The sequence below is a fragment of the Littorina saxatilis genome, linkage group LG17 (assembly GCF_037325665.1).
Source record: "Littorina saxatilis isolate snail1 linkage group LG17, US_GU_Lsax_2.0, whole genome shotgun sequence".
Taxonomy (NCBI): Eukaryota; Metazoa; Mollusca; class Gastropoda; order Littorinimorpha; family Littorinidae; genus Littorina; species Littorina saxatilis.
This window is the reverse complement of record NC_090261.1, coordinates 20,650,107-20,676,884: the sequence shown is the minus strand read 5'-3', so window position 1 is coordinate 20,676,884 and position 26,778 is coordinate 20,650,107. Positions and strand designations below refer to the sequence as shown.

The 26,778-nt window shown below is 41.1% G+C and overlaps 1 protein-coding gene across 1 annotated transcript; it reads right to left on the bottom strand.

Moving 5' to 3' along the window:
• Window positions 1-1,317: 1,317 nt before the first annotated feature.
• On the bottom strand, window positions 1,318-25,745 carry LOC138953844 (bromodomain adjacent to zinc finger domain protein 1A-like). Its single transcript, XM_070325804.1, has 24 exons — window positions 25,388-25,745; window positions 24,871-25,146; window positions 23,587-23,697; window positions 22,763-22,852; window positions 22,401-22,488; window positions 21,737-21,947; window positions 21,179-21,339; window positions 20,390-20,485; window positions 19,876-20,014; window positions 19,123-19,296; window positions 18,190-18,285; window positions 17,387-17,611; window positions 16,658-16,823; window positions 16,266-16,343; window positions 14,267-15,296; window positions 13,275-13,378; window positions 12,037-12,167; window positions 11,206-11,253; window positions 9,965-10,212; window positions 9,159-9,313; window positions 8,455-8,768; window positions 7,541-7,843; window positions 6,689-6,834; window positions 1,318-4,356 (listed from the first exon to the last, which is right to left on the bottom strand). Exons 1-24 carry the CDS (start codon window positions 25,498-25,500, stop codon window positions 4,087-4,089), a joined length of 4,773 nt encoding a protein of 1,590 aa, XP_070181905.1. The 5' UTR covers window positions 25,501-25,745; the 3' UTR covers window positions 1,318-4,086.
• Window positions 25,746-26,778: the final 1,033 nt, after the last annotated feature.

The following is a 26,778-nucleotide window of genomic DNA, read 5'->3' as shown; positions in this document are numbered from 1 at the left end:
TTTTATAACCCACCAAACTTTGACATGGATTACAGGATCTTTTTGTGCGAGTACTAAGTCTTGTGCTTGCGTGTACACATGAAGGGGATAACTTGTAAGGCACTAGTTCATCTGTTTACAAGTTGACCTGGGAGATCAGAAAAATCTCCACCCTTAAACCCACCAGGGGAGGCTGGGATTCAAACCCCGAACCTGCCACAAGGAAAGCCTATGTTGTTACCACTAGGCAACATGTCTGTTCTAAAGAACTTTACAAATTGAACAGTATGATTTCCCTGTCAGCAAAAGTGTGAGACACTTTCCAACAGATCAAAACTCTGTTTTAGACCAGGAAACAAAGGGGGGTAAGCGGTCGAAGTATAAACAACAACAGCATGTGAGACCTATAGCATTGTCTCAAAACAAAAGTGATAAGAGTTGTCCGTCCCTGACATAGCCCGCGGCGCTGTCGGCGGGTAGTTCCGGTTGTTTTGTTTACGTCCAAAATGGCTTAACGAGAGAAGATGGTGGAGGGAAACGTTACTGTCTGCTGTTCAAACTACGCGGGTAAAGCAGTTGAAGGGCGGATTGTCATGCGGTTCCATTTTGCAAACACAAACCGGAACTACCTGCCGTTCCAAGGGCGCAACTCTGTCCGACTATTGCGTTAGTTTCGAGCCAGTGCCATATGGAACAGCCTCTTGGCACTTGAACAAATGTAAGCATTGAAATTAACAAACGAGTTTCCTGTCGATCTTTCATCTTTACACAGCCTTGAAATGCCAGTATACGGATGACTTGAAAATATCATGTGCTCATTTTTAAGCTCTGTGTTCTGTTTGTAAACAGTAATGATACCAAGTTTGGAATCTGAAGTAAAATACGGCTAAAGGAACCTACAGAAGGAGCAATCATGCTAAAATACTCACTCCTTAGAAGTCCTTACTTGCATTGTATTTGTCGTAAGAAACTTCTTTACACCCAGATGCTTTGGTGTTGTCACTAATGTTGCTGCAATAGCCATCATGGGTATGGTGTAACGTGAGCATTGTTTCACCAAAATATTTATTCAAGTGTTTCTTCCTTGTTGTCTCTGTACCTACAGTTTGTCCTCATCATAATTTGCCACTAACCCATTGGTTTATGTTTTCTTGCATGGTTTATAATTACAATAAACTTGTCAAACAAAGTATAACATGTGTGAAGCTTTGGTTCAGCAGATGTTTTTCATATTCTGACATGCACATGTCAACACAGTTAAGGTAATAACAGATAAGTAAACTACAAAAGTTAAAAAAGTTACTGACAATTCCCAACATTAATCACACACACACTCACTGTGATTTTAAAGTTTTATTTTCATATCAAACTGTTGCCGGTATATACAAGCATATATACAAACACATACAGTAAGAAGTATGATCTTACATTATACGACCTATTATTGTTAATCATGGTGATGAAAAAAAGTGTTAAAAAAAGGTACGCATCACATGCAAATATCATGTTTCAAAGCATCTCCTATTCTCTGGATTTAATGTATTTCTTTCATTTGCCATGAATCATCTTTACTTGCAGACTACAGACCCTCCAGGTTTTAAACCCACCCTCCCTCTCAGCTGGGCATGACATTCCGAGTTCTGCAATTGCTGTGCAAAGTAATAATTACAAATCATCTTTTGCACACAGAAGCTTGGACATCTATACAAGCAATGTTTTCTCACAGTAGATCCCTCCCTCAATAATAAGATAAGACAAAAACCCGTGCATACCCTGAAAAAGTAAATTAAATCCAAAATCTACATTTTCCAAAGATAAACTTTTTTCTTGCAGTTTCTAAGAAACTAGAAATTGCGATGGCCTGTACAAAATCATGCCACAAAGGGAATGGAAGGGGTGTGTGTAGTGTGATTTCTTCTAGAAACGCTCAACTGTGCACAGGTCTGCATGTACTTACAGGTCCCCTACTGCATGCACTAATTCTTTCAACCAAAAGCTATCTGTCTAAATGCAATGTGCTGTGGGTCAGGTGAAACCACACAGTACACAGACCCTTATATAAGTACGTCTATTTTCGCATTACACATTCAATGGTCCCCACGTCAAATGACATTCATGGAACATGAAAATAAGTTACCAAAAGGATCTAATTGACTCTCTCTCTCACACACAAATATATATACAAACAAACACTCAGTGTATAGCAAGCAAACAAACACTCGGGGAAAGAAAAAGGTACTGAATCACAATAGATTCTTCCAAAATGATGCATACACACAAAATGCCGACTTTCACAACTGAATAGCACATCGTGAGAAAAGATGCTTTTATTATGGTTGCTCTTAACTATTTGCCAAAACCTGATGATGCAATCTCTTTCATTGATGTATTACCATCGTGTCAAGTGAAAAGGCAAGTAACCAACCCTTTGCATTGAAATTATAAAATGCATGAGTTGTTTTCATCATCTCCTGTGCAAATCTTGTTTATATATAAAACAAAGGGGAGAAATCTAGATTGCGTTTGCATGTCAAGTGCTGCTTCATCTCATTCATTTGTCCATCTTCTCGCATGATGTGAAAAAAATGAGAGATTTGGAAGTTCATTCAACTCATTCAGCAACTCATTATATGGAATCAGACACACCTGGCAAGTAAGGACTCTGCCTTAACAAATAGACTCTTAACAAAAGTTAATTAGGTTTGCTTGATAATGCCCACAGCATGACCAGGTAACTATAAAAGTGACATGACCCACAACAGAAAAAAATGACTTGCATGAGATAAGAACAGCAGAATATTTGTCAAGATATGTTACTTCTGGTGTAAAGAGCTACTGTCAGTTTGTCGGATAAGATAAGAGAATCTCTCTCTGAAAACACCTGGAATGGTTCAAACTTTTGAGTGTGCCCTACATAAACATAGCTTTTTGAACAGAACAAAAAAGTACACGAAAATCCTTTGCACTATCTGGCATCTTCATTTATGAAAACAGACACTGAAGACTTCCATGCAGTGGAAGAATATCTGTAACAGCTCTCAAATCATCAGAATATGCCTCAGCAGATCACAAGTCCTTGCAGTTTGTTTTCTGATAAAAAAAGAAATTCAGTGTTCTAGATCACACTGAGAAAACAGCTATTTGAGTCAAAGATGATGCACTGAAGAACCACAATACACCTGATCAAGGGGTGGGCTGTAAGCAAATTACCTCTTCCATATTTTATGCAATGTATTTCCCTGGTACTCTTTCATGTGAACAAGTTCACTCAGACACAAAGCATTTTCAGGCAAGTACATACTTTTTTTTTTACCCCAGAGTGTGTTTATATTATCAGGTTAAAGTGAACCTAAATCCCTCCACCTCTCTACTGCCCAATCCCCTCCCTCCTACCCACACTACAAAAACTCTTGTTTTGGTCAGGTCATGTCAGATGTGCGCAATAGCCTATAGTGGATAAGGGATGAGACATCGCCCTCCCATTCTGAAGGTTGAGTGTTCGAATCCCAGCCGTGCCTGGTGGGTTAAGGGTGGAGATCCTCCTAGGTCAACTAATGTGCAGACCTGCTAGTGCCTTATTCCCCGTCGTTTGTACATGCAAGCACAAGATCCAGTAAGCACAGAAAAGATCCTGTAGTCCATTCAAATATAGTCTTCTGCTATCTGTATCTATCTTCTTGCTGTGCAGTTTCCATCATCTAAATGCACGCTTTTGTTAACTCATGCGCAATCTTTCTACCATCTTGAAGACGTGCTTGCTTTATTTTGAGCAGCATTATCTTCGTGAGCATAACTTTCGTTTTCAATTAACTTTCATAGTTCTCTGTACCTGCTGCATAGTCTCTTCTTTTTGTTCCTTCCATCATTCCGGGCACCCTCTGCTTGCATTCTTGTGTGAATTGTGTGTTGGCTTCATCTTTAGCTGATATCCTCAAACAGACACATTACCCCTCTTTGTCAGCGTTGCTTTCACTTCCTCCGCGATTTCACCATTCTCTGCTCTTGCTGCATTATTCCTCTCTGTTTGTCCTCTCATCATCCTTGCATTATGTCTACCATCACCTCGATTCCACCTTTTTGTCTATTGAGGGGAAACACCACCCTTCTTTATTTGCGTTGCTTTTTGGCAGCAGGAGGGGTGGAAGCAGCATCCTCTTTCAGTCCCAGCTCTCGCACTTGCGCTTCAAAGAACTTGGTGAGAGCCTGGCCAGCTCGGTACTCCTGTGTGGTGCGAGCGTTGTACTCTACGCAGTTGGCGAAGATGAGTCGCACGTCTCTGAGCAGCTGGGAGGGGGTGGAGTACTTGAACTTGTGCACCTTGTTGCGGATGGTGGAGAGATCCATGGGCTCCTCGATCACGTTGTAGTAGTCTGGGACCTGGGACATAGCCGAGGCCAAATAAGAATATAAGATGCATGTGTCTGTAGCTGCAACGTCCATACGCCAGTCAATGCCTACACAGGAGTTGGTATGCAGGGGACAGGTTTAGCAGAAGTCTTGTCTAAAGCTCCGAGAGATAAATGTTAACATCAGAAAAGTAAAACTCGCTTTAAAAAAAAAAAAAATTGTAAAAGAACATGAAAACCACACACATAAATTGATGGATGATACAAAAGTGTTTGTTGTAAGATTCTTTGCATTCCATTTCAAGAAATTGTGCCCAAAAGGATGAAATAGGCAGAATATCTAATTTAAACAAGAAGGGCAAAGCCCATACGACTCACATGCTTGACCTTTACATGACCTTGACATTCAGGGTCAAGGTCAAATAACTAAACCTAGCAATGACATACACTAAGAACTGCTTTACACATTTTTCCTACCAAAATACATGTGACCTTGACCCAAGGTCAAGGTCATCCAAGGTCATGCAACACAAAGCTGTTAATTCAAGACATAGGAAGTACAATGGTGCTTATTGGCTCTTTCTACCATGAGATATGGTCACTTTTAGTGGTTCACTATCTTATTTTGGTCACATTTCATAAGGGTCAAAGTGACCTTGACCATATGTGACCAAATGTGTCTCATGATGAAAGCATAACATGTGCCCCACATAATTTTTAAGTTTGAAACAGTTATCTTCCATAGTTCAGGGTCAAGGTCACTTCAAAATATGTATACAACCCAACTTTGAAGAGCTCCTGTGACCTTGACCTTGAAGCAAGGTAAACCAAACTGGTATCAAAAGATGGGGCTTACTTTGCCCTATATATCATATATAGGTGAGGTATTATATCTCAAAAACTTCAGAGAAAATGGGAAAAATGTGAAAAATAGCTGTTTTTTAGACAACATTTATGGCCCCTGCGACCTTGACCTTGAAGCAAGGTCAAGATGCTATGTATGTTCTTTGGGGCCTTGTCATCATACACCATCTTGCCAAATTTGGTACTGATAGACTGAATAGTGTCCAAGAAATATCCAACGTTAAAGTTTTCCGGACGGACGGCCGGACGGACGGGGGGGGACGGACGGACGGACGACTCGGGTGAGTACATAGACTCACTTTTGCTTCGCATGTGAGTCAAAAACAACCCAGCCAGACTTATGTCATATAAGTTTGTTAGTTGGCAGAGAAAAGTTGAGGGCGAAGGGGCAGAAATCGAACACAATTGCTAAACCTAAATCGGGAGAAAAGAAATACCATCAATATTTTTTTTCCTACATTCTTCTGCAAGACGTTCCATCGTATAACATAAAGTGATTCAAGATTATCTAGGCATTAAAATGATTACAAGCAGCATACCAGTTTCTTGTGAGACATTCTAAGGCCTCAAACTCCATAAAGTGATAAAAGATGATCTAGGCACAGGGTCCCCACTGGTTTTTAGAAACAAAATTCCATGAATTTTACATGACTTTCCATGAGCCTCAATAACATTTTCCATGACTAGATCCACAGGTCGCCATTTCCGAACACGCAAACTTTTTACGTCTTGTCACTGCCAGTTTTGACACTGGCTTGCTTTGCACTGAATTTGAGTCAGTTTCTACACAGTGTCTCTTCGACAAGCAAGTCAAGCATTTGCTACGCAGTCAGATTATCGGTAATGTTTGCTGGTCCTGTCATTTCACTAAACTGGACCAGCCACTGTTTGTATCCATCTGCACTTTCGTAAATTCCGTTTCGTAACCGTCACTGTAACTTGACGAACTGTCATTTTTTTCACCGCGATATTGCGAAGATCTTCCTTGGTAATTCGTTCCAATTCCGCATACTTTTTGTTGTCAAGAAACAACTCGAAAGAAAGTTTCAAACTCATCATCCTCTATCATGCTTGCCGAAACGCGAAAGTACTTTATCGATACAAAAACAAAAGCAGAAAACTTTGACGAAACCGACTCAAATGCAGCGCAGACGACACGAGATAACGGAAGGAAGTGAGCCTCGCTTTGGCTCAAGTGCCGTTAAAAATACCGTTATTCTCGTATGCAAATACGAACGAGAAGTTGGTCATACGAACAAGCCTTGTGCTGGCGACGCAAATCGCTGCTGGCTTGGCAACGAAAATCGCCGCTGGCTTGCTAAAGGTTAATTTTATTCTTTCTTTCTTATTTTTGTTAAATTCCATGACTTTCCATGACTTGAATTGAAATTCCATGACTTTCCAGGCCTGGAAAATTAAAAATCAAATTCCATGACTTTCCAGGTTTTCCATGACCTGTACGAACCCTGTAGGCATTAGAAGTAGCACAAGCAGCATACCAGTTTCTTGTCGACTGGCTTGAGGAAGGGCCAGGCGTCATCGTGGCGTATCAAGTTCTGCAGCAAATCTTCCGCAGCGTGCATCAGCTGCACCTGTGTGTTGCCGCGCTTGCTGCTAATGTACTGCCGTGCGCTGGTCTCAAACTCTGAAATAGTGACATAATAAAATAAAACAATAGAGATAACACCATTGGAACCAGTGCCTCTGTATTCCCATTATCAGCATGTTGTCAGTCTATGACAGCCGACTTCTTCAGGGTGAAGACAAAAAAATGACCTATATCATATGTATAATAAATTAAATTCATATGGCTCATTCCTGGGGGCAAATCTGGCATGACAAATACAATAAATTACTGGATGCTGGCATGTCAGATTTGTCAATTTCTTACAGATCCTCATGTCTGCAACTGTTTGCTTGTCTCCACATCTCAAACACTCTGATAAAACCTTTCAATGTCATGAAGTCTTTAAGGATAACACCCCCACCACCAGACAAACAAATACAGATTTAACCAATTATTCACACATGCTATGACAACTCTTTAACTCCTACATGACTGACTAGCTTGTCTGGTTACTGAGGAGACCGACATTTTCCACTGATTTTACATGCATGATTGTTACTGATAACAGCAACATGTTTCTCTCCCAGAACAGGTTAGTTTACAGTTTTCAAAATTAACCAAACATGTTAGGAAGCATAAAAATACATGTATTCCCAAAAAATGTAAGCGTCTTCATGAACTGCAAGCTGTGCTTACCAAATAATCTAATCATAATTATCTTTACAACATCAAAGAGTCTTGCAAAAGATTATGCCGAGCAAAACTAACAGCAAAATCAACCTACCACCACTGTCTGTGGACAGCCGCGAGGTGGAAGAAGAGTTGCGTTTCAACTTGGCCACCGGGCCGTCCCATGACTTGGGGGTCGAGTCCTTGTCTCCTCGCTGTTTCGGCGTCACCTCCTTGCCCTTGTGACCGTGACCCCTGGGGGTGACGTCACGACTAGCAGGCGTGTCTTTTTTGCTGGTGCGACTAGAGGTAGGGGTGGGACTGTTGCGTGGCGTTTCTCTTCGTGAGCCAGGACGGCTGCTGGATTTCCCTGACTTGCTGCTGCCGCTAGTGCTGCTGGCTTGGGTTTTAGGAGTTTCTGAAAACATGGAAATAAAAAGAGCAAGTAAACAGGAGCAACGAGTGGAAATACTCTGTACGGGTAAACATAAATACGCTGGGAAGCTTTCAGCAATTGATTGGTGGTAAAATGAATATCAATAAGAATCTTTTTACAGCAGGACACTGGCAAGGAAGTGAACATTAGTTACAAGAAATAGGGGCTTGTGCATTGATGCAAGCCTCCTCCAAAATAAAATAAATACAACAGTGTCAGAAAAACTTCAGTGCACATACACACACCAGGAGTGGGACTCTCCCCAGAACACAAAAGAGGAAACCTGTCTTCCCAAGGGCGATACGGGCCGTGTCCCCCTTCCCTCTCCCCCGCGGAAAATGTTTAAATGCTACAGTGAAGCTCAAAATGAATCAGGAATTTTCAGTCAACACAATTTCACTCTCATACCTCTAGGAGCATCAAATACGATTCTGGATGGTTGGAGAAATGGACGCCCTTTGAGAATAAAATCTTTTGATAATCTACCAAGGCGTGGAAAAACAGATTGCTCCAGCAGAATTGGAAAGTTGTATCCTCAGGAAAGTCACAGATCCCCAGGAAAGTCACACACACACTCTCTCTCTTTCTCTCACCTTTCTTGGTGGAGCTTTCCTTGGGCTTGCTGGCACCAGAGGGTCTGCCAAACTGGATCTTGCCCGCCCGACCCCCTCCTACGCACACCTGGCACATCCACTTGCCCTTGGGCACTTTCTTCAGTGGCGGCCGGGCACAGTGCAGGTGATAGGAGCGAGGGCACACGTCGCACAGGATGAGTTTGCCATCCTCGCGACACTGGGCACACACGTCCTCATTCTCCACTTCTTCTTCGCTGTCCTCCTCTTCCTCTTCTTCTGCTGCTTCTTCTTCCACCTCTTCTTCGCTCTGTTCCTCTTCTGCTTCCTCTTCCCTGGAAAGAGAGAGAGAGAAAAAATCAATAGTGAAACAAGTTTTCAGGGCCGAGTATCTTCTTTCCATCCTGCAGGGAAGGTTGTCGCTTTTGTTGTTTTTATTGCATACAGAGCAAACTACTGCCAAGAACACGCACATTTGGCAACATTCTTATTTTGTATTATTTTATCTGGTACATAGATCAGTTTACCAAAAAACAAAACAAAAATTAAAAAATACAATACGTGTATTTAAAAAAATGTATGGCATACAAGCTCACAGCTGTGCATATTTGAAGCATGTCAATGTTCATCCCCAAAACAATGTTACTAGTCTTTACTGATCCTGAACAGATGATTTGTGGCTTCAAACTTAGAAAAACAAACATAATTTATCTGTCTGTTCTCACCCGGCCTCCTCTATGGTTTGAGGTAGTTCTAGCTCCTCTTCCGGTTCCTCCTCCTCCTCCACTTCGCTAAACGTTCGTCGTCGACTTTTTCTTGGGCTGGGTGCAGCATGCTTGGGACGGCAGTTGGGGCAAAACCAGTCTCCTGCTGGCACTTTCTGGAAAGCAGATAAAAAAAACAATTGTTGAACTTACTGAATGCAAGTAAATGTAAAATGAAATGCTTCAACCAGTAAGGAGAACATAGCAAGATGCACAAAAGCACAAAACAAGATACTTGGATCACTCCGATTTGAGACATAAACATATCCAGGTAGATGTGCAACACATACACACATAGAACACATACAGTGGAACCCCCCTTTTAACACCTTCAAAACTCTGACAAAATCACGTCTTGAAAAGGAGTGAGTCTTAAACTGGGGGTACATCTACACAGGTTATCAACAGAAAATGTGAGAAAACGGGGACTTGAAAGGGGAGTCTTAAATTGGGGCTTCTCTTCCAAGTCCCTTTCACTGTTCCAAAACCCACAATTTGTCATTTAAGAGATCTATACGTATGATTTCAGCCTGCACAACATTGTTTGAGTCAAATTTTCTCATTCACAATTTGAAAATTAAAACATACATATGATTCAAAGATCAACTTAAAATATGTCTACTATCTCTCTCTCTCTCTGAGACAGTCAAATATTCCAATTCATAGTTTGCCGGTTCAGAAAAATGTATAATTCAGACCAGGTTAAAACAATCCCTCTCTCTCTCTCTCAGACAGACAGACAACCTGACATACAAACACCATCTTACCGTCATTGGAGGTTTGAGGCAGTACATGTGGTGACCGCGGTCACACTTATCACAGAGCAGCATCTTCTCAGCGTCACCTTTACGGCGGCAGATTTTACACCTGGCCAGCAGGGCCGAGCGGTCCCACTTGATGCTCTTGTCCAGCGCTGCCAGGTGCAAAAACACCTGAGACAGGCTCAAGCAGCCCAACATGGAATCTTCCCACCGCTCGTAGATCAGTCGCCGCTTGTGTTCTTTGTCTGTTGTGTCTGTGGAGACAAATGATAAGAGTTTGATAAGCACTGTCTATAAGCTGACTCAACTAGAGATTAACAAATGATAAGAGTTTGATAAGCACTGTCTATAAGCTGACTCAACTAGAGATTAACAAATGATAAGAGTTTGATAAGCTCTGTCTATAAGCTGACTCAACTAGAGATTAATCAATCAATCAATCAATGAGGCTTATATCGCGCATATTCCGTGGGTACAGTTCTAGGCGCTCAGCAGTGATGCCGTGTGAGATGAAATTTTATACGGCCAGTAATTGCAGCCATTTCGGCGCATATTTACCTTTCACGGCCTATTATTCCAAGTCACACGGGTATAGGTAGACAATTATTAACTGTGCCAAAGCAATTTTGCCAGGAAAGACCCTTTTGTCAATCATGGGATCTTTAACGTGCACACCCAATGTAGTGTACACGGGGGGGAGTTCGGACACCGAAGAGAGTCTGCACACAAAGTTGACTCTGAAATAAATTTCCACCGAACCTGGGATCGAACTCACGCTGACAGCGGCCAACTGAATACAAATCCAGCGCGCTACCAACTGAGCTATATCCCCGCCCCATATTAACAAATGATAAGAGTTTGATAAGCACTGTCTATAAGCTGACTCAACTAGAGATTAACAAATGTGAACAGATTTGGATTAATTGGATACATGACAGACTCCAGTACTTCTCTGTTTCATTACAAGTCTCTTGCAAAGTGCAGTGGAAACCCTTCATTTTAGACCCCCCCTCTCCGTTTTAAAGCCCTGTTTTCTCAGATTTTCTGTTCATAACCTCTGTACATTTATTCCAGTTTCAAGACTCCCTCCTTTTGTCCTATTTGTTGAGATCTTAAAGGGGGGTTCCTCTCTATTACAAAAATACACCTCCCCATACAGGTTTACTTACCAGAGGTTCACTGAAACTCATGCTTTACTTACAGGGTGATCATATCTGAGGGACATGAATAACTTTGCCACCACTCACCATGTTTGTCGTCTTTTGATCCTTTCTTTCTGCTGTCCTCTGTATCACCTGTGAAAACATAAATCGTAAGTTCTCGTTCAGCTTTAAATGTACCTTGTCTCTTTAGGGACACACATCTCACAATTGTTTCTTATGAAGTAAGTGAAACTTTTTTCCTGCTAGTCTCCTTCCTTTTTCTCTTCTTCTGATCCGTCTTTGAAGGCATGGTTTATCCAATTACAAAAGTTTTCCAAATGTTTAATGATACTTCAATCATCGTTACAGCATGTAGACATGAAAGCTACATTAAAGAAACTGAACCATGGTATCATTATACCCTTTATTTACAATACAAATTACAGCCACAACACAATCAACAATCTGTGTTACCAGAAACTCCAGACACAGGGTTTTGGAATCTGTTTTTACTGAAATGACTTATACTTATCGTGAACAAGGTTAATTTTGACGAACAAACGCACACAAAAAACCTTCAGATGGGGCTCTAAAATGTATGACAAATTATAAATATATCTTTAAACAAGAAAAGCAAATGCTTTACGACTCCCCCTCGTCATGTCCACCACAAAGGAACACTCTACACTCACACACCCCTGATAGAAGACTCCCTCCCTTTTTAAGACCCAGTCTTCTCAGTTTTTTCCCCCATCATCTCGGTAAACCTACCCCCATTTTAAGACGCCCTCCTTTTTCAGACCTGCTCATTCCTAAGACTCTCCTGATTACTCATCATGCTTGAACTCATATAAAAGGACCACACTGCATAAAAACAACACTACAAAGAGAGCAGAACAAAGTTGAACCACACGCAGAGCCTTGCAACCCACTCACCCAGTGGATGTGTCATGAAACGCTTATCCACCCCTCTGGCAATTTGCACCAAGGCGTGGGCCATGTCTCTAGCCACCAGCTCCTCTGGTATATGAACACTGCCATCTTCTGCTGTGTTACTGTTAGCGTTACTGCAAAACCATGGTCATTCAAATTATTGCAACGTCAGCCTCAAAAGCAAAACATCTCAAACATGAGAACATTTTAAATCTCAATTCTTTTTACTGAATACTTTTTCACAAGTCAATATTAACAGCTATAGTGTTTTCAGCGTAGCAATAGGGTCCGATATTTAGACGAGACAAGTATAATGCCGACGAGTCGAAGATTTGTTGTTCCAAACTTACAAAATGACAGTTTTTGCGTCGATGCGTTGATCTCAGGTTTTGATAGCAGACGCCGTTTCTTATGCGCATTAGTTTTGCGCAGGCGCCACACTGACTTTGGAAAAAAACCTCGATTTGACAACACAGCTGTTAAACAGCTTTTTATTAGTTCATTCGTATACAACAAAAACAAGTTTAATATTTGAGTTTTTTTAATTTTGAACAAGACTACTTATGAAGAAGACCAAAACACAACATCAACGGAAAACTAGAAACAACTGAAGAACTAGGATACAACAAGGGGAGGAGAAGAGAACAGCTAATCCGTACAACGCGAGCAGACGGCAGCGAAGTTTTCAGTTTGGGTGAATGGCATTTATACTTGTCTCGTCATGAAGCGAATTGTTCAACCTCAGTTATAAACGACTACATGAATGTTAGTGCAATGGGTTGTACATCAATACTTCAGAGGGGGGGGAAGTGGGGTATTTAGTGTGGAGTTACGAGATAAGAAAGTCGGCCATTTTTGCCAATATGCTTTTGGATATTGGCAAAAATGGCCGACTTCCGTAGCATTATGCTTTGATGATCGGAAGAGACCATCCAATCACAGCTCCCGAATTCCCCCACGTGTCCATCAGAATAGCTATATATTCGTATAAAAAATCCATTACATTTTGTTTCTCACACAAATATTACCTCTCTGTGCATAAGCCCAGTTTCTTCACCTAATCGGAACACAATATTTAACATTTCCTAAAAGATAAAAGTACCGGTAAGATTTAATTCTGGAATGTGATCCATCAATGTTGAAATAACACCTTCAAAACAAGGACTGTATGTGGTTGTCAACAAACAACACTTCAACTAACATTACAACTATCAGCAAAAGCTTTCTGATACCTTACGTACCTGTTTTTCTTGGGACTCTGAATTTGTGCAAAGGGTGATTCATCTGTCTGTGGACTGTATGCGCCATTCTCTAGGGCTCCTCGCCACAGTGCTCGGTCCTTCACCTGCAACCATGGCAAATATTGGTTTACCAGTTTACCCATAAGAAATCCGAGGCAAATAAAACTGCTAATGTTCCAAAATCTAGAATAGAAAACCCAAGAAAGGTTAGTTTATGGAATGTAATGTTTTATTTTGTCTAAAATTAAACTACCAAAGAAACATTCATTCAAATTCTGCTTGCTGTTCCTTTCAAATTCCAATCACCTTGGAGAGAGAACATTGGTCAAGAAAAGGAATCAGATGGCATGGATAACATTTGCCGAACACTGAACAGCCAGCATTCCTTCATGAAGTATAAACAATCTGGTGCTTGTTGCCTCTCCTTCAAATCACTGCAAATAAATGACAATGAAAAATCTGAAAGTGCAATCATGATTAGACCAGAGGTCGGTTTACCGATGTCTGTCGGTCTGTTTAACTCTAAGTGTTATTTAATCCCCAACCTCTACCCCCACTCATTAAGATGTTAGGAATATCAACTAATCAAAGAAGTAACAACTGTGCATCAAAAATTACAAACTTTCCAAGAAACACACGGTAACAGTGTTTTTCCCAGGCCTCAGTCTTCGGTCATTTATGCATACTTTTTCATCTAGTGCATTGTTCTGACCCTTTCCAGTTGAATGTCCGATAGTTTTGACACCATGGGGGTCTTTTAACACAACTTTTTTGCGGCCAGGACAGTTTGACCTATATTAATATAATATTTTGATTCCAGGTCCAACTGACCTATTGTTTACTGTGTCTGGGCATGCAATAAAGGAAAGGACCAAGCCGAGTCTCTCTCTCTCCCAGACACACACAAACTTACAAAGTACCATTCATTCAAGGTTAAAAGCATGGCCAAACATATATAGCAAAACACAACGCACACTGTGTGAAAGACCCACCTTGAGGTGACCCAGACTGCCGACAAAAATACGATCCTCGAGATCCAGCAACGCATCCCTCAACGTCAGCTCAATGGCCTCACTGGCAGAGTCACTCTGCGTGCTTCCTTCCACTGTTTTGGGGGCTGAAGTCCGCGTGTGTACCTGACCTTTTGGCGTGTGACCTTGACCCTTCTCACCCTCTGCTAAAAGGCACAATCGGTCCATGGGACAGGTGTCTACGGTGACGTTCAGCAACGCATGAAAGTCTGTGAGGACGGCCTGCAATGCACTCTCTCTGAACCCCCTGGGGTTGAGAGCTGCTATCAGTTGCTGCACTTGCTCTTTAGAGTCCACCACGTACCACTTGGGCTGCTGCTGCTGCAGCACCTGCCCACACGGCAAGCTCTCCAGTTTCGGGGGCTCAATCTCCACGGATGGAGGGCTGTCTGATCTTTCTGAAGCGTCTTTCTCCACGCTGGCTTCGAGAGGAGGAATCTCCTTGCTTTCAGTCTCACCAGTGTCTGCGTCAGTTTCCATAGAAACCATCTTCGCCTTGTTCGAATCCTCTCCGTCACTGATGACGATGCAGTCATCGTCCTTGCTACCGTTGCGCTTAGGAGCAACCACAGCCGTCACAAGCGACGCCCCATTAAGCTCGTTCTCCTTGTCGCTGCTGGTGTTGTGCTCTTCCTGCCGTGTCAAGGTCGGCATGTCCCCCTTGTCCTCAACCTCCTCCACCTCGGGCGGCATCAGCGGCACAGCGGGGGACAGGAACAGTTCGTTATCCTCCACCATGAAGGCAGGCAGGGAGGAGAAGAGCCAGTACCTCTTGTAGTGGCGGTCGCGGCCCAGCGGGTAGAGGGCGTTGACGCGCTGCAGGTCCATGATGCCGTGCAGCACCTCCAGCTCACGCTTGGCATAGTCGGCCTTCTTCTTGGCCTCGTCCTGCTGCTCCTTGGCCTCCCGCTTCTCTCTGTGCTCCGCTGTCTCCAGCGGGTTCTCGACGGGGGGCAGGTTGGGAGCTTCCAGGCCCTGCTCCTTGGCTTGCCTGCAGACAGTGCAATTTCTTACATTACTGACAAGTAAAGCTAGAGTTATCATTCATAGTTGCAGCACCTTGGACCGAAATGAGCAGAACAAGTATTTCTCGAAATAACTGAAAGGGTACAAGGGTATAGTAAACAGCTTAACAAGGATAGGGCAATTTAAGCATGATTTTCTTTCTACCATAACCCAGGTCCTTATTGATAACAATCTGCAATCTTCCCACATAAGGAACTAGTGGCAAAAGGAAAAACTGATTTCACCTTGCAACTAATTAACATGTTTGACAAACAGAGAGAGAGTCAAGAGAAAGACAAGACTTGATACATTGCCCTCTGTACGTAGACGCTCGCCTATCTACAATAAATGCACTACCTGTACATTACAGACATGTTGAAATATTGTTAAATGGTAGCGAAAACCTTTCTCTTCGCACCAACAAGCTTATTTTTGAAAGTGTCCAATCGTTTATCTGTAAATCTGGTCGTTTTTGTTAATTTGACTCAGTACGCATATCCATGCCATGTATTCTATATACATTTTTCAATTATATATTCAGCGAACTACTGCTTATTTGCCACTGGATTACAGTTTACAATGTACTATGTATATTCTTTTTGTATGCGCTAACCACCTTCATCTTTCATATGTACCTACCATTCTTTCGTCCCACCTCCACCCTCCCCCTCTTCCTCCTGCTAGCTTTCTCTTGTTCTTTTTGGTTTGCTTCAACTATGCTGTTTACCTAGATAGTTCCATAGTTTATAAGTAATGTTTGTCCGACATCATATTTTTGTTAATTTGTAACTACGTAGGGCGCGTAATATAAGCGTTCGCTTGAGTTCGTGTCCCTATTGTTTATCGTTGTATTGTTGTACCATGTTTGATTTAATAAAACATTGTTTAAACCAGAAAGACAAGACGATCAGACTGAGAAAGAAAAGAGCATTCAGCAGGAAACTTCAGCCTTTACCTTATCTGTTCAGCTCTGGCCATCTCTTTCAAGCGATACTCTCGCTCCTTCGCTCTCTCCTCCATCTGATGCTTGTACCTGTTAAGAGTTAAACAATCAATTCATAAGTTCAGAACTTGGCCATATTCAAAATTTAGAAATTAACTGTCAGAAACAAATGTAATCTGACCAAATGAATAACATACATGTACAAAAAAGTTCATAAGCCTATCACAGTCTTCATTTCAACCATATGCAACTTTCTTTAACCTTCAATTTTTTGCAGAAACAGGCCTTTGATTCAAGAGAAAAGAATGTGCTGTGCATTTTACAGCTTTCACTTTTTTCATCTGAAAAGCAACATAAAAGCAATTTAAAGATAATACTCGAAATAATCAGACAGTGGTACATACTGGGCAACCTGGTCCTCCCGAATTCGTCGCACCTCGGCCCACTGCAACAGCTTGAGGTCGTATTTCTTCACTCTCAGCTTGTCGTACGTGTCTTCCACGATGTCCCTCACTGCAGCGTAGGTCATCACTTGCTGCACCAGGGTTGTCACAATGCGCAGCTTTTCATCTGCAAAAAGCCACAGATTACACATTTACTTTCTCGCATGACTCAAGTCATTACTTTTGTTTCTTCACTCACCAGTATATGAATCAAGGCTGTATTATGAATCAAGAGCAATTCAGCAGTCTTGTTCCCGCAGAAACTTTTCACTTGCAAAAACCAGTAAAATTAAAAGTAACTCAGGCGCTGCATCCTTTAAACAGATAACAAAATATTTGGAAGAAATTAGTCACCAGACAAAAAAACCACATCAATTTGTAACAGTAACACTAACAGCAACAGTAAAAGAAGAAAATTTTGTTCTCATTTTTCTTTTCTTTTTTAATGTTCAATGGTAAAATGAAATAGATTAAAACATGTTTTTACATAACAGACAGAAGATCATGAACTTGTAATCAAAGAAAAGACTCAGAGCATGCCCCTTGAATTAAAAAAAGAAAAAAAGATGCCAAATCGTGCAATCTTGGGACCACCAGAATGACCTCTGGAGCCATGAAAGACTGGGAATCCACCAATGGGTTGAAAAATGTCATGCCCGCACAAAGCTTAGTACACAGACAAGACCCTACCTGGGGTTAAGTCAAAGATGTTTCCAGTCTGCAGTTTCTTGAGAAGTGCCGGTGCATGTTTGCGCAGATCCAGTCCCGGGTCGTCCATGGAGGAGTAGCCGCCTCGCTGCTGGTAACGGAAACGAGCGTTCTTGCTGTTGGCCCTCGCCCCTGACGACATCAGGTGTAGGCGAAGGACCTCCGTCAGTGTGAATTGATCCAGCAGTGTGTCTCGTAACGGCATCCCTGCAGGAGTGAAGATTCACGCTAAAATATGCTCCCTATCCACACTGCACAAATTTCGAATGTCTTTCTAATGAGCTTTGACTGTCAGCTAACTTTGCTAGTTTGTTCACATCTTGCGTTCATTCTTTTTTTTTGATTTTGTGTTATTGTCTCCCCGAGTTAAACAACATGTCCAACTGAATTAATCTTTTTTAGCTCAGAAACTGACGCATACTGTTTCAAAGAATATGAAACATAAATTAATTCAATTTTAACTTACATTCCCAACCATACCGAAAGTTTTGAAATGAGGCAAGGTTCATATGTCTGACACAATATTTTCTTATTACACTTCTACAGTGACTTTCAGCAAAATGAGGTTTCCAGCACTTCATGATTACTACATAACACTTAGCAAGAGGGTTTTACTGTTGCTTTGGTGATGAAAAAACCCAAAAACCTAATAACATTGTCTGCAAGAAAACATTAATAACGGATATTCATGATTGTACACACAGAGAGGCCAAAATGAAGATTCTCGAGAAACATAATTATCTGAACTCATGAAAGGAACGGATTAACTGCAGAACACCACCTACCAAATGTGACCTGAGGAAACAGTGCAAAGACGGTGGCAGACTGAATCAATTTGTTGTTGGACAGACCATCATCTTCTTCTCCACGGTCATCCTCTCCTGAAAACAAAAATAGCAGTAAGAAACCTAACTTTAACATGTTCAAGATTATAACAATTGAAAACAATAGTGTAAGTTTAAAATGAAAACATGCAAAATGTAACAAATTCTTCCCTAACTGCAAGAGAATGAAGGAGGTTGTTAAAGTCCAATCCCAGTTTTGTAAAGAGTTTAGACAACAAACATGCAGACCAACAAAAGTAATACAAACGCATAAACCTTCCTTTCCTGTGTCTTTCCTTTCATTCTTCCCTTAGCCTTTTTCAACACTTCTTCTTTCTCTTCATACAATACACTATCACAACTACACACATTTCTACGAAAACTGACTCCATGTAAAACAAGTGCTGACCTTAAAGGGGAGATCAGGACACCTCCGTCCCATGCACTAACCTATATATTCATCACTACCCTACACCAAGATAAAATCAATGAGGTTCTCGTACGTTGGATCCTTGATGACTTAGGCGTAAAGTACTCAGTGTATAATAGAACGTTTTGTCAGCGTATTCTATCTTCCAATCAAAAAAAAGAAAAAAAAGAATGGTAGGTAATTGGAGCGTTTATAATAGACAAAACAAAATGTTACATTTACCTACCATGTCAATGTAACGTTATGTTTTGTCTATAATAAACTGTTACCTACCATGTCAATGTAACGTTATGTTTTGTCTATAATAAACTGTTACCGACCAATCGTGTAATTTGATTCTGAATTTTGGAACGATGGCAGTCTGTTTTTAGATTTTTATCCTATCTTCGGTTACCGATAGAAACTTGATTGAATCCGATACACCCCAATACTGACGGAGACGTAATAGAAGGGCCACAATTTACCTGTGTGGGCGGTGGCTTGTTTCTTGTCCACCTCGGCCTTCTCCTCCTTCTCCAGCTCCTCAAACTCCTCTGCCTCTTCCTCCTGCAGGTTGAAGAGCGAGCACAGCAGCATCTGGATCAGGTCGCACAGCGGGCCCTGGGGGTCGTTCTCCATCAGTGCTGCCTCCACCTGGCCTGAAACACACACCAACACTTTCATTTGGATGGCCATGAAATGCACCTTATGAAAATAAAATACCTGGAGATCGATTTAACACTGCTTCATCTTGAATGCTATGCTGTTTGTTTGGCTTCTTTTTGGTGCTAGTCTGTGAATTGTCATACATCAAGATAAAATACAAGAACACCATTCAAGAAGCTGAAGAAAGGTGCGAGGTTCATCTTATAACAGTCAGTGATGAGCCAAACCGCACATTTTAGCACGCACTGTATCAAAACTGAACTGCACAAACTGTAATAAGTAATATGATGTATTGCACAACCTCTCTGAAGCTAACATGCAGAGTTAATGTCCGCTGATTACAGCTGACTTCAAGTAACATTACTTTTTCTACACCATTATCACAGCTCAGCCTTGGATGACGCTGTACACCAAAACTAGTGTAACCTAGTCTAACCCTGAAGTCTTTATTCCATGGGCAGTAATAGTATATAGCATTAAAATTAAGACAACATGAGTATCACACGCCATCATAACCTGAGCTGAAACTGTGAAATGACGAGAAAAAGTAAAAGCGTTCAGCAAGAACTCACCCCACGCCAGCCCTCTAGGGAAGAACTGCTTGAAGTCAAAGACATTCTTGAAGGCGTTGACATACTCCAGCACCATCATGGCGTCACCAAACAGATGATTCGGCACTTTGGACTTCAACTCTTTGAATTCAGGCAGTGGCTGAAACAGAGAAATCTGGCATAAAGCACCCTTCCAAAAGCGCTACTCTATCTAGACACCTGCCTTGTCTAATCCACCTATCCCCATCAGACGAGTCAAGGAAAAGCTCCCTTTAAATTCATATTGGTGTGCAGTGTTGTTCACAGGCCTCAGTCTTAGGTCATTGACGCATACTTTTTTTGATCTGAGGCATTGGTCTGACCCCTGGCTTGTCAACTGTCTGAAAACTTTTGACATATATATACTTCATCTAAAATGTCTTGCACAATATTACTAACCATTGCTTTATTGTTGAACCCTGTGATACTCCATAAAATTTCAGAAGTAGAAGTTTAGATGCAAGCTGAGATGGAATCATTATTTTAAAGATCTCACCTTTAGATCGTCACATTCCATGTCCTCACGGTGACGACTCCATTCCTTCAGTCTTTCCATCTCCTTCTTTTTCTCCTCGCGCTTCTTGTCTCGCTCCTGGGACAGACACAACATGCACTCTGTCTCAAATAAACTGTGAAGTTTTTTTTTCTCTCCATTACTAAAATATCTGAAAGCATGGTCATATTAGGTGAAGCAGCCATTAAGTCATTAAAAGAAAAGCTGTTACCTGGCTGTAGATAGCTCTGGTTAGCATTTATACAATAACCAGATACCATTTCTCTCAATTATAAAATATGTCTGGTCTATCCTAAAACAATTTGAGTCAAACATCAAAATGATTGTTTGGTCAGCAAACATTTTTCTACAAACTACTATCCTTACACATTTAACCACATGCCAATAAAACTGCCATGAAAAGCACAATACAAATTTCAAGAGCTCTAAAGCTGTTTCCACATGTTATGCATGTCGGCTTCAAAAGCGACTACAGTGGTGCCTGCAATGAGAGGACACCCGTAAGACCAGCCAAACGTCTTCCTTCATTACAAGTATACCTTGGTAGAGGTAATGGACATAGGGACAACAGAAGGTGTCCTTTCATCTGAGGGTCCACACATTGCAGGTACCACTGTAGTACTCATGTTTTGGCACCCTTGATTCAGATCTGGGTTTTCTTCCAGCAGTGCATACCAGGAGACTCATCAAGAAGCGAGAGATCCAACTCCCAACTTAGTATAGCCACATACACCTATGCTTCAATAACCTTCACTCTAATATTTCCCACACCTTCTCTCTTTCCTCTTTCCTTCGTTGCTTTTCATCCTCTATTCTTTGCCTCATCTCCTGCTGCTTGGCAATCCTCTCTGCAACTTTCTCCAGCCTTTCTTTCTCCTTCAAGGCTGCTCTTTCTGCCATGGTAAGGGAAGATTGGGGGCTAGGCACAGATTCTGAAGACATAACAAACATGAACATAAATGCTTATTTATGTGCAGACAAATGATTTCCCAACTCCTTTTTATCATCAGCCAGTTACACATTGATAGGCCTCCATGAAGCGACCTGATATGTGTAGGTGATCGGAAAGATATTCATTCTCTACCAAATTGGAACTAAACATGACCCAAAAAGGTTCTGCATATGTACTTTAGTTAATCTTTCTGATTGCATAATTTGTGTGCATAAACTATGTGTGTGCCAGTATTACTTTCTGTGCACGTGTGTGTGTGTGCATGTATTTATCCTGTGTAAATATCTGAGAGATAACCTGCACAATTTCTGTTCACAACATTTGCTATGTACTTTCCTTGATTCATTGTATTGTCATTCTCACAAACTGTGGCATACCTGAAGGGCTGTTACCCTTGGAGCTGACAGCCGACATAGCAGTGCTACCGGGCTTCGGTGTATTGCTGGCCGATGTGGTGGGGGTCTTGTTCTCTGGTTTCTTCCCCACGTTCTTCTTCTTGATGACAGACACAGCGAACTTGGGACGGGGACCACCATAGAAGTCTTCATACTTGGACTCCGTCAGATGAACCTTCCGCATCACGGAATCCTGTGACAGTCAAAGATAAGAATCCAGGATAAGAATCTACTGCAAACGTCAAGTAGAGGTACACACGGTACATTCATTCATAAAAAATATATTCCACTCAGGACTTTCACACTGCAGCAGTGTCTTTTACTCAAAAGATAGGTGTTAAAGCCAAGGTCATCAGATAGTCATAGAGGATAATACACCCTTATGCCAGGAAATAATAAACATTTGCTAAGTGTCTTTGATACCCATTGGCATTTCCCCTTCTGTGTGTGTGTGCACGTACATGCGCACATGCTTCTGTGTGTGTGTGTGTGTGTGTGCAAGAGTCCGTCCTGGCAGAAGATCACTTGAATCAGGCTGACCGATTCATTAATTTAGGCACACACTACATCTGCTTCTTCCTAACCTTTCTTTCTTTTGCTTGTTTGCACAGTTTCTTGTTGTGCTGATAAAGATGTTGACAGTTACCTTTACAGACCAGACACCATTGACAGGTTCACAGTGCTGCTTCAAGAACAGCTTGCTTTTATCTCTCGTGTAGAGGCCTTTCTTACGGCTGTAATGCAGAAAAAAAGAACAAAATGGTTAGAAGACAAAACTTCCTCATAATAAATTGTATAATAATATGAAGTGGATTCTTTATTCTACATCCCTTAACATTTTCTACAACACATTTACTTTTCTTTGAAGCTTGACCAGAGCTTTTTTCCTCTATAAACATTAGTCTCTGACTCTGAACCAGTCAAATATTAAAATTCTTGTCATTATCTCTTACTCCTTTGAAAGCATATATATATATATGAGGAAAACCACAACTTATTTATGATTACCTGACTTGTGAAGCCTTGACCATTACTCTGTTGTTCTTGCCTGTAGAAGGATGCACAATGTACATCATCTGGTCAGGTGGCGGAAGTTCTCTGCAATCATCATTCATAAGACAGTTTAGTTAAGTTGAAATGCGAAAGACTCACTCCACAAACATTTTCCATTGCACTTAGCACGACAGGCGAAGTGGCGCAGTGGCAAGACGTCGGCCTCCTAATCGGGAGGTCGTGAGTTTGAATTCCGGTCGCTGCCGCCAGGTGGTTTAAGAGTGGAGATTTTTCCGATCTCCCAGGTCAACTTATGTGCAGACCTGCTAGTGACTTAACCCCCTTCGTGTGTACACGCAAGCACAAGACCAAGTGCGCACGGAGAAGATCCTGTAATCCATGTGGGAGTTCGGTGGGTTATGGAAACGCGAAAATACCCAGCATGCCTACCCAACAAAAGCGGAGTGAAGCTGACTATGCTCTCAGAGTATAATTGGGGAACCCAAATGGGCAAACGAGCTCACACGTCACCAGAATTTCTGGAACGCTGAAGAAGAAGCACTTAGCATGTACATTTTTAAACCAGTCAGATCGTTTTTGGACGTGAACTTTTCAGTTACCTCTGCAAATCTACCTTCTTCCTTTTTAAGACCTCATTTTCTACAATTGTTTAAGGTCTTAAAAGGGGGGTTCTACCGTGTTGTACACTCAACCATTCAATAACGTCAATGCATTGTGCAAGACTGTTCCTTCCTGTAGCAATTACACATTATCATAAACTTCAATCTAAAAAAAAGTACAAACACAGAATAATAGTAATAAGCTGAAGTCATGCAAACCTTTTCTCGTCTCCTTCCGACCCTGAGTCTTCATCGATGACAATGACATCTCCATTACTTTTGGATGCCGAGTCTGCTGGTGCCACAACTTTTATGATCTTGGATGGAGTCCTGAGTGATAAATAAATGAACAAACAGATCAATCTTGTATAAAGCCAGGGGAAAAAAATTTTGATTCTGATAACAAGGCAAACAAAAATATTAAAAATAGGGTAAATAGATTGGCATCATTCTTTTCTTTTTCTTCAGATGTAACATGTTTGGCCTGAACTCGTGCAAGCTATCTCACCTAAGTTGGTGGAGAAGGGTAGCTTTCCTCAGAAAGTCTTCAAAACCGAGTTGTCATATTTTTCTTTTTTATTTTAAGGTTTTTTTTTAAAGTTCTAGGGTTGGGAAGAAATTATAATGTTGGTCAGGAATTCGCAAAACCTGACATTTTTTTTGTTTAGGCTGCATCAAACTAGCTGTAATGAACTTATGAAGACACCTGTGTGACCATTTCAGGTGTCCTCTAATTGCAGGAATTCTGATTTATTTACAGTACGACTCTATTGTCCTGCATCTCTCATCAGAGAAGCCTCATACTGCATATTAAGTTGTAAATACATTCATAAATAATGATAACATAACACAACTTTGAGATGAAATCTTCCTCTCCACTTAGTTTTGAATAAACCACATTTCCAATTGCAAAAGTTTGGCTGTCATAGAGACTTGCCAAGCTTGAAAAGTTGAAGATAAATATTAAGCTGACTTAAGTTGCTAAGTATAAAATAAAGTTAACAGACATGGCCTCTGCCATTGGTATGAATTATGAACTACAAACCATAAAATAGTAATGAAACACAAATCAAACGACAAAACAAATATTTTGATTTGACAATGACATATCATGTGTCTCTTAGTCTTAGTTTAACTAATAACAGGCACCTGCAAGAATTACTGATTCTCCTAATGGAAAGACATGTATACAATGTATAATTACTTGCTGTTGCACGTTTTTCAGCAAGCTCCAGATATACTACATATATCTCCTGGATCTGCAACATCATACCAGTTGCTACAACGCTCAGTCTCAGATCAGTAAACTGATCAGCATTCAACATAATGTTGTCAATGTCACTTCAGTGGGGATAATTGGAGTATGCTCAATTTTTTTATGTTGACGTGGGCCCAGTCATTTTAACCACAACTTATTAACTTAACCCTGAAACTGCACCAGTACTTGTCAATGACACAGCACTGTTGAATGCTAACTCATTCTCAAAGTGCCATGAATCTTACCTCTCTCCACTGATGAGAACATCCACAGTTTCACCAATGAAGTAGCGGTCTTTCGTAAAGAGAAACACATCATCATTTAGGTCTACAAGTCTGCTCCTGTATGTTAGAGTGGCCATGAACAGCAGAGGTCTCTGCAAGGTGTCTTGAAATGTAGCTAGATGTCTCTTGGCTTTCTCCTCGCATTCCTCTGCCTCCTGGTAGGTCATACCAGACCGTCCTGTGATGGCACATGACCACACAAGACTGTTGCACAGGATGATTCTCTCAAAGAAGGCCCTGTTATCACAGAAGAAACATACGTTTTTACAAACTGAGATCGACGATTAAGCGAAAGACGTGATATAGAAGGCGGAAAATGGCGCACGTGACGGCTGTGTCTGTGGCAAACACGATCGAACATACGATCATCATTACAACCAAAACTCATTTCAACGGTTTGTTGATAGAAACTGAAAGCAGACGAACTTTTCTGAGGAACGTGAAACACATAATGTACCAACAAAGACTGAATACTCACTCGTAATCCCGGAATATTTCGTTGGTGATCTTGCAGTAGAAAACTTCTTCGTCGGGATTGAGACTAGCCGGTGGTTTCAGTTTATGAAATGGTTGCTTGCGAAGGAGCGGCATGTTGAATTTTGGAGGGAAAAATGAACGACTATTTCGACTGGATAGAAAGGCAAGATATTGCCCTAATGTTGATAAACAACAAGTTAAGGAACTTATCTAAACAACGGCTCCATCAGCAAAGTCAGAATCATCCGAAAACAGCACGAATTTTCACAAAATGTTCAGAACGTTTTCCCTTATGGCGATGCTCGCATACAAAGAGGTCAAATGCGAGCGAGCGTGCACAACGAACGAGCGAGTCGTCGAGGTGAAGGAGTAGGGGTAAATAAATTTCTGAATATGTGCAACAGAGACATACTGGAGACACCAAAACAATGTATATGCAATGAACAGTTATCATTCTTTCATTTTTGTTCTGCCTCGTATGTTCGATTCTGTGCTATTCTTAATATATGTTGCTGTTTTTCATCGTCCAACTGATAATCTGAAAGCGGAAAGCCATGCTTGAGGTGGAGCCAAATGCCTCAACTCTGTGATTTGATTGGGCAAACGTGACCTTTACTGACGGATATGCAAATTTTAATACCGGATGTATTTATTTCTAATTTTTATAACGAAAGATCTGGCTAAGGGACGTAAAGATATTAAAACAGTTCTTTCTCTTGCCATCTCACAATATTTAGGTCCATGTAACTACTGTCATTTTGCTCTTCCCTTTCATGAATTAGATAATTATTGATTTAAAAACAGCTTTCAGGATCTTTTCTAAATGTAGATACTGCAATACGGCCTTTTTTCATCATTTTTGGTTGCCCATAACTTTTTTTCACTCATAACAAAGAAGAAAAAAACATTTCCTTTTGTGTAAAAATAAATTTGAATTGTAAAAAAAAAAAATTTAAATCCAGAAAAAAAGAGATTACCATTCAAGGGTATCTCATGGTTATATAAAAAAAAAGCCTTGTCTCTTAAGTGCAATACAGTCTATGTAATGTAAAGGGTTGTGAAAGATTGAAAAGTTCCCACTCGATCTTGCTCCTTGTTGACATGTTCATGGCACGTCCCTCGCTTGTGACTGGCCTATAATATCACGTGAGAAAGTTTGCCTCAATATACTCACTTTTTCACAACCCATAGAAACCCGACAGAGTATGTTAGTTGCCAACATCATCTATTAATTGTCATGTTTGCTGGAAAGGACTTATAATGCTATGGAAGCACGAGAAAAATTTAAGAATCTTACTTCAACACACCATTCGGCATTCCATGCTCCTGCCTTGATACCATGCCAGTGTGTAAAACTCCATAGTAGAGTGAAAAATATAGTAACTACCGGTA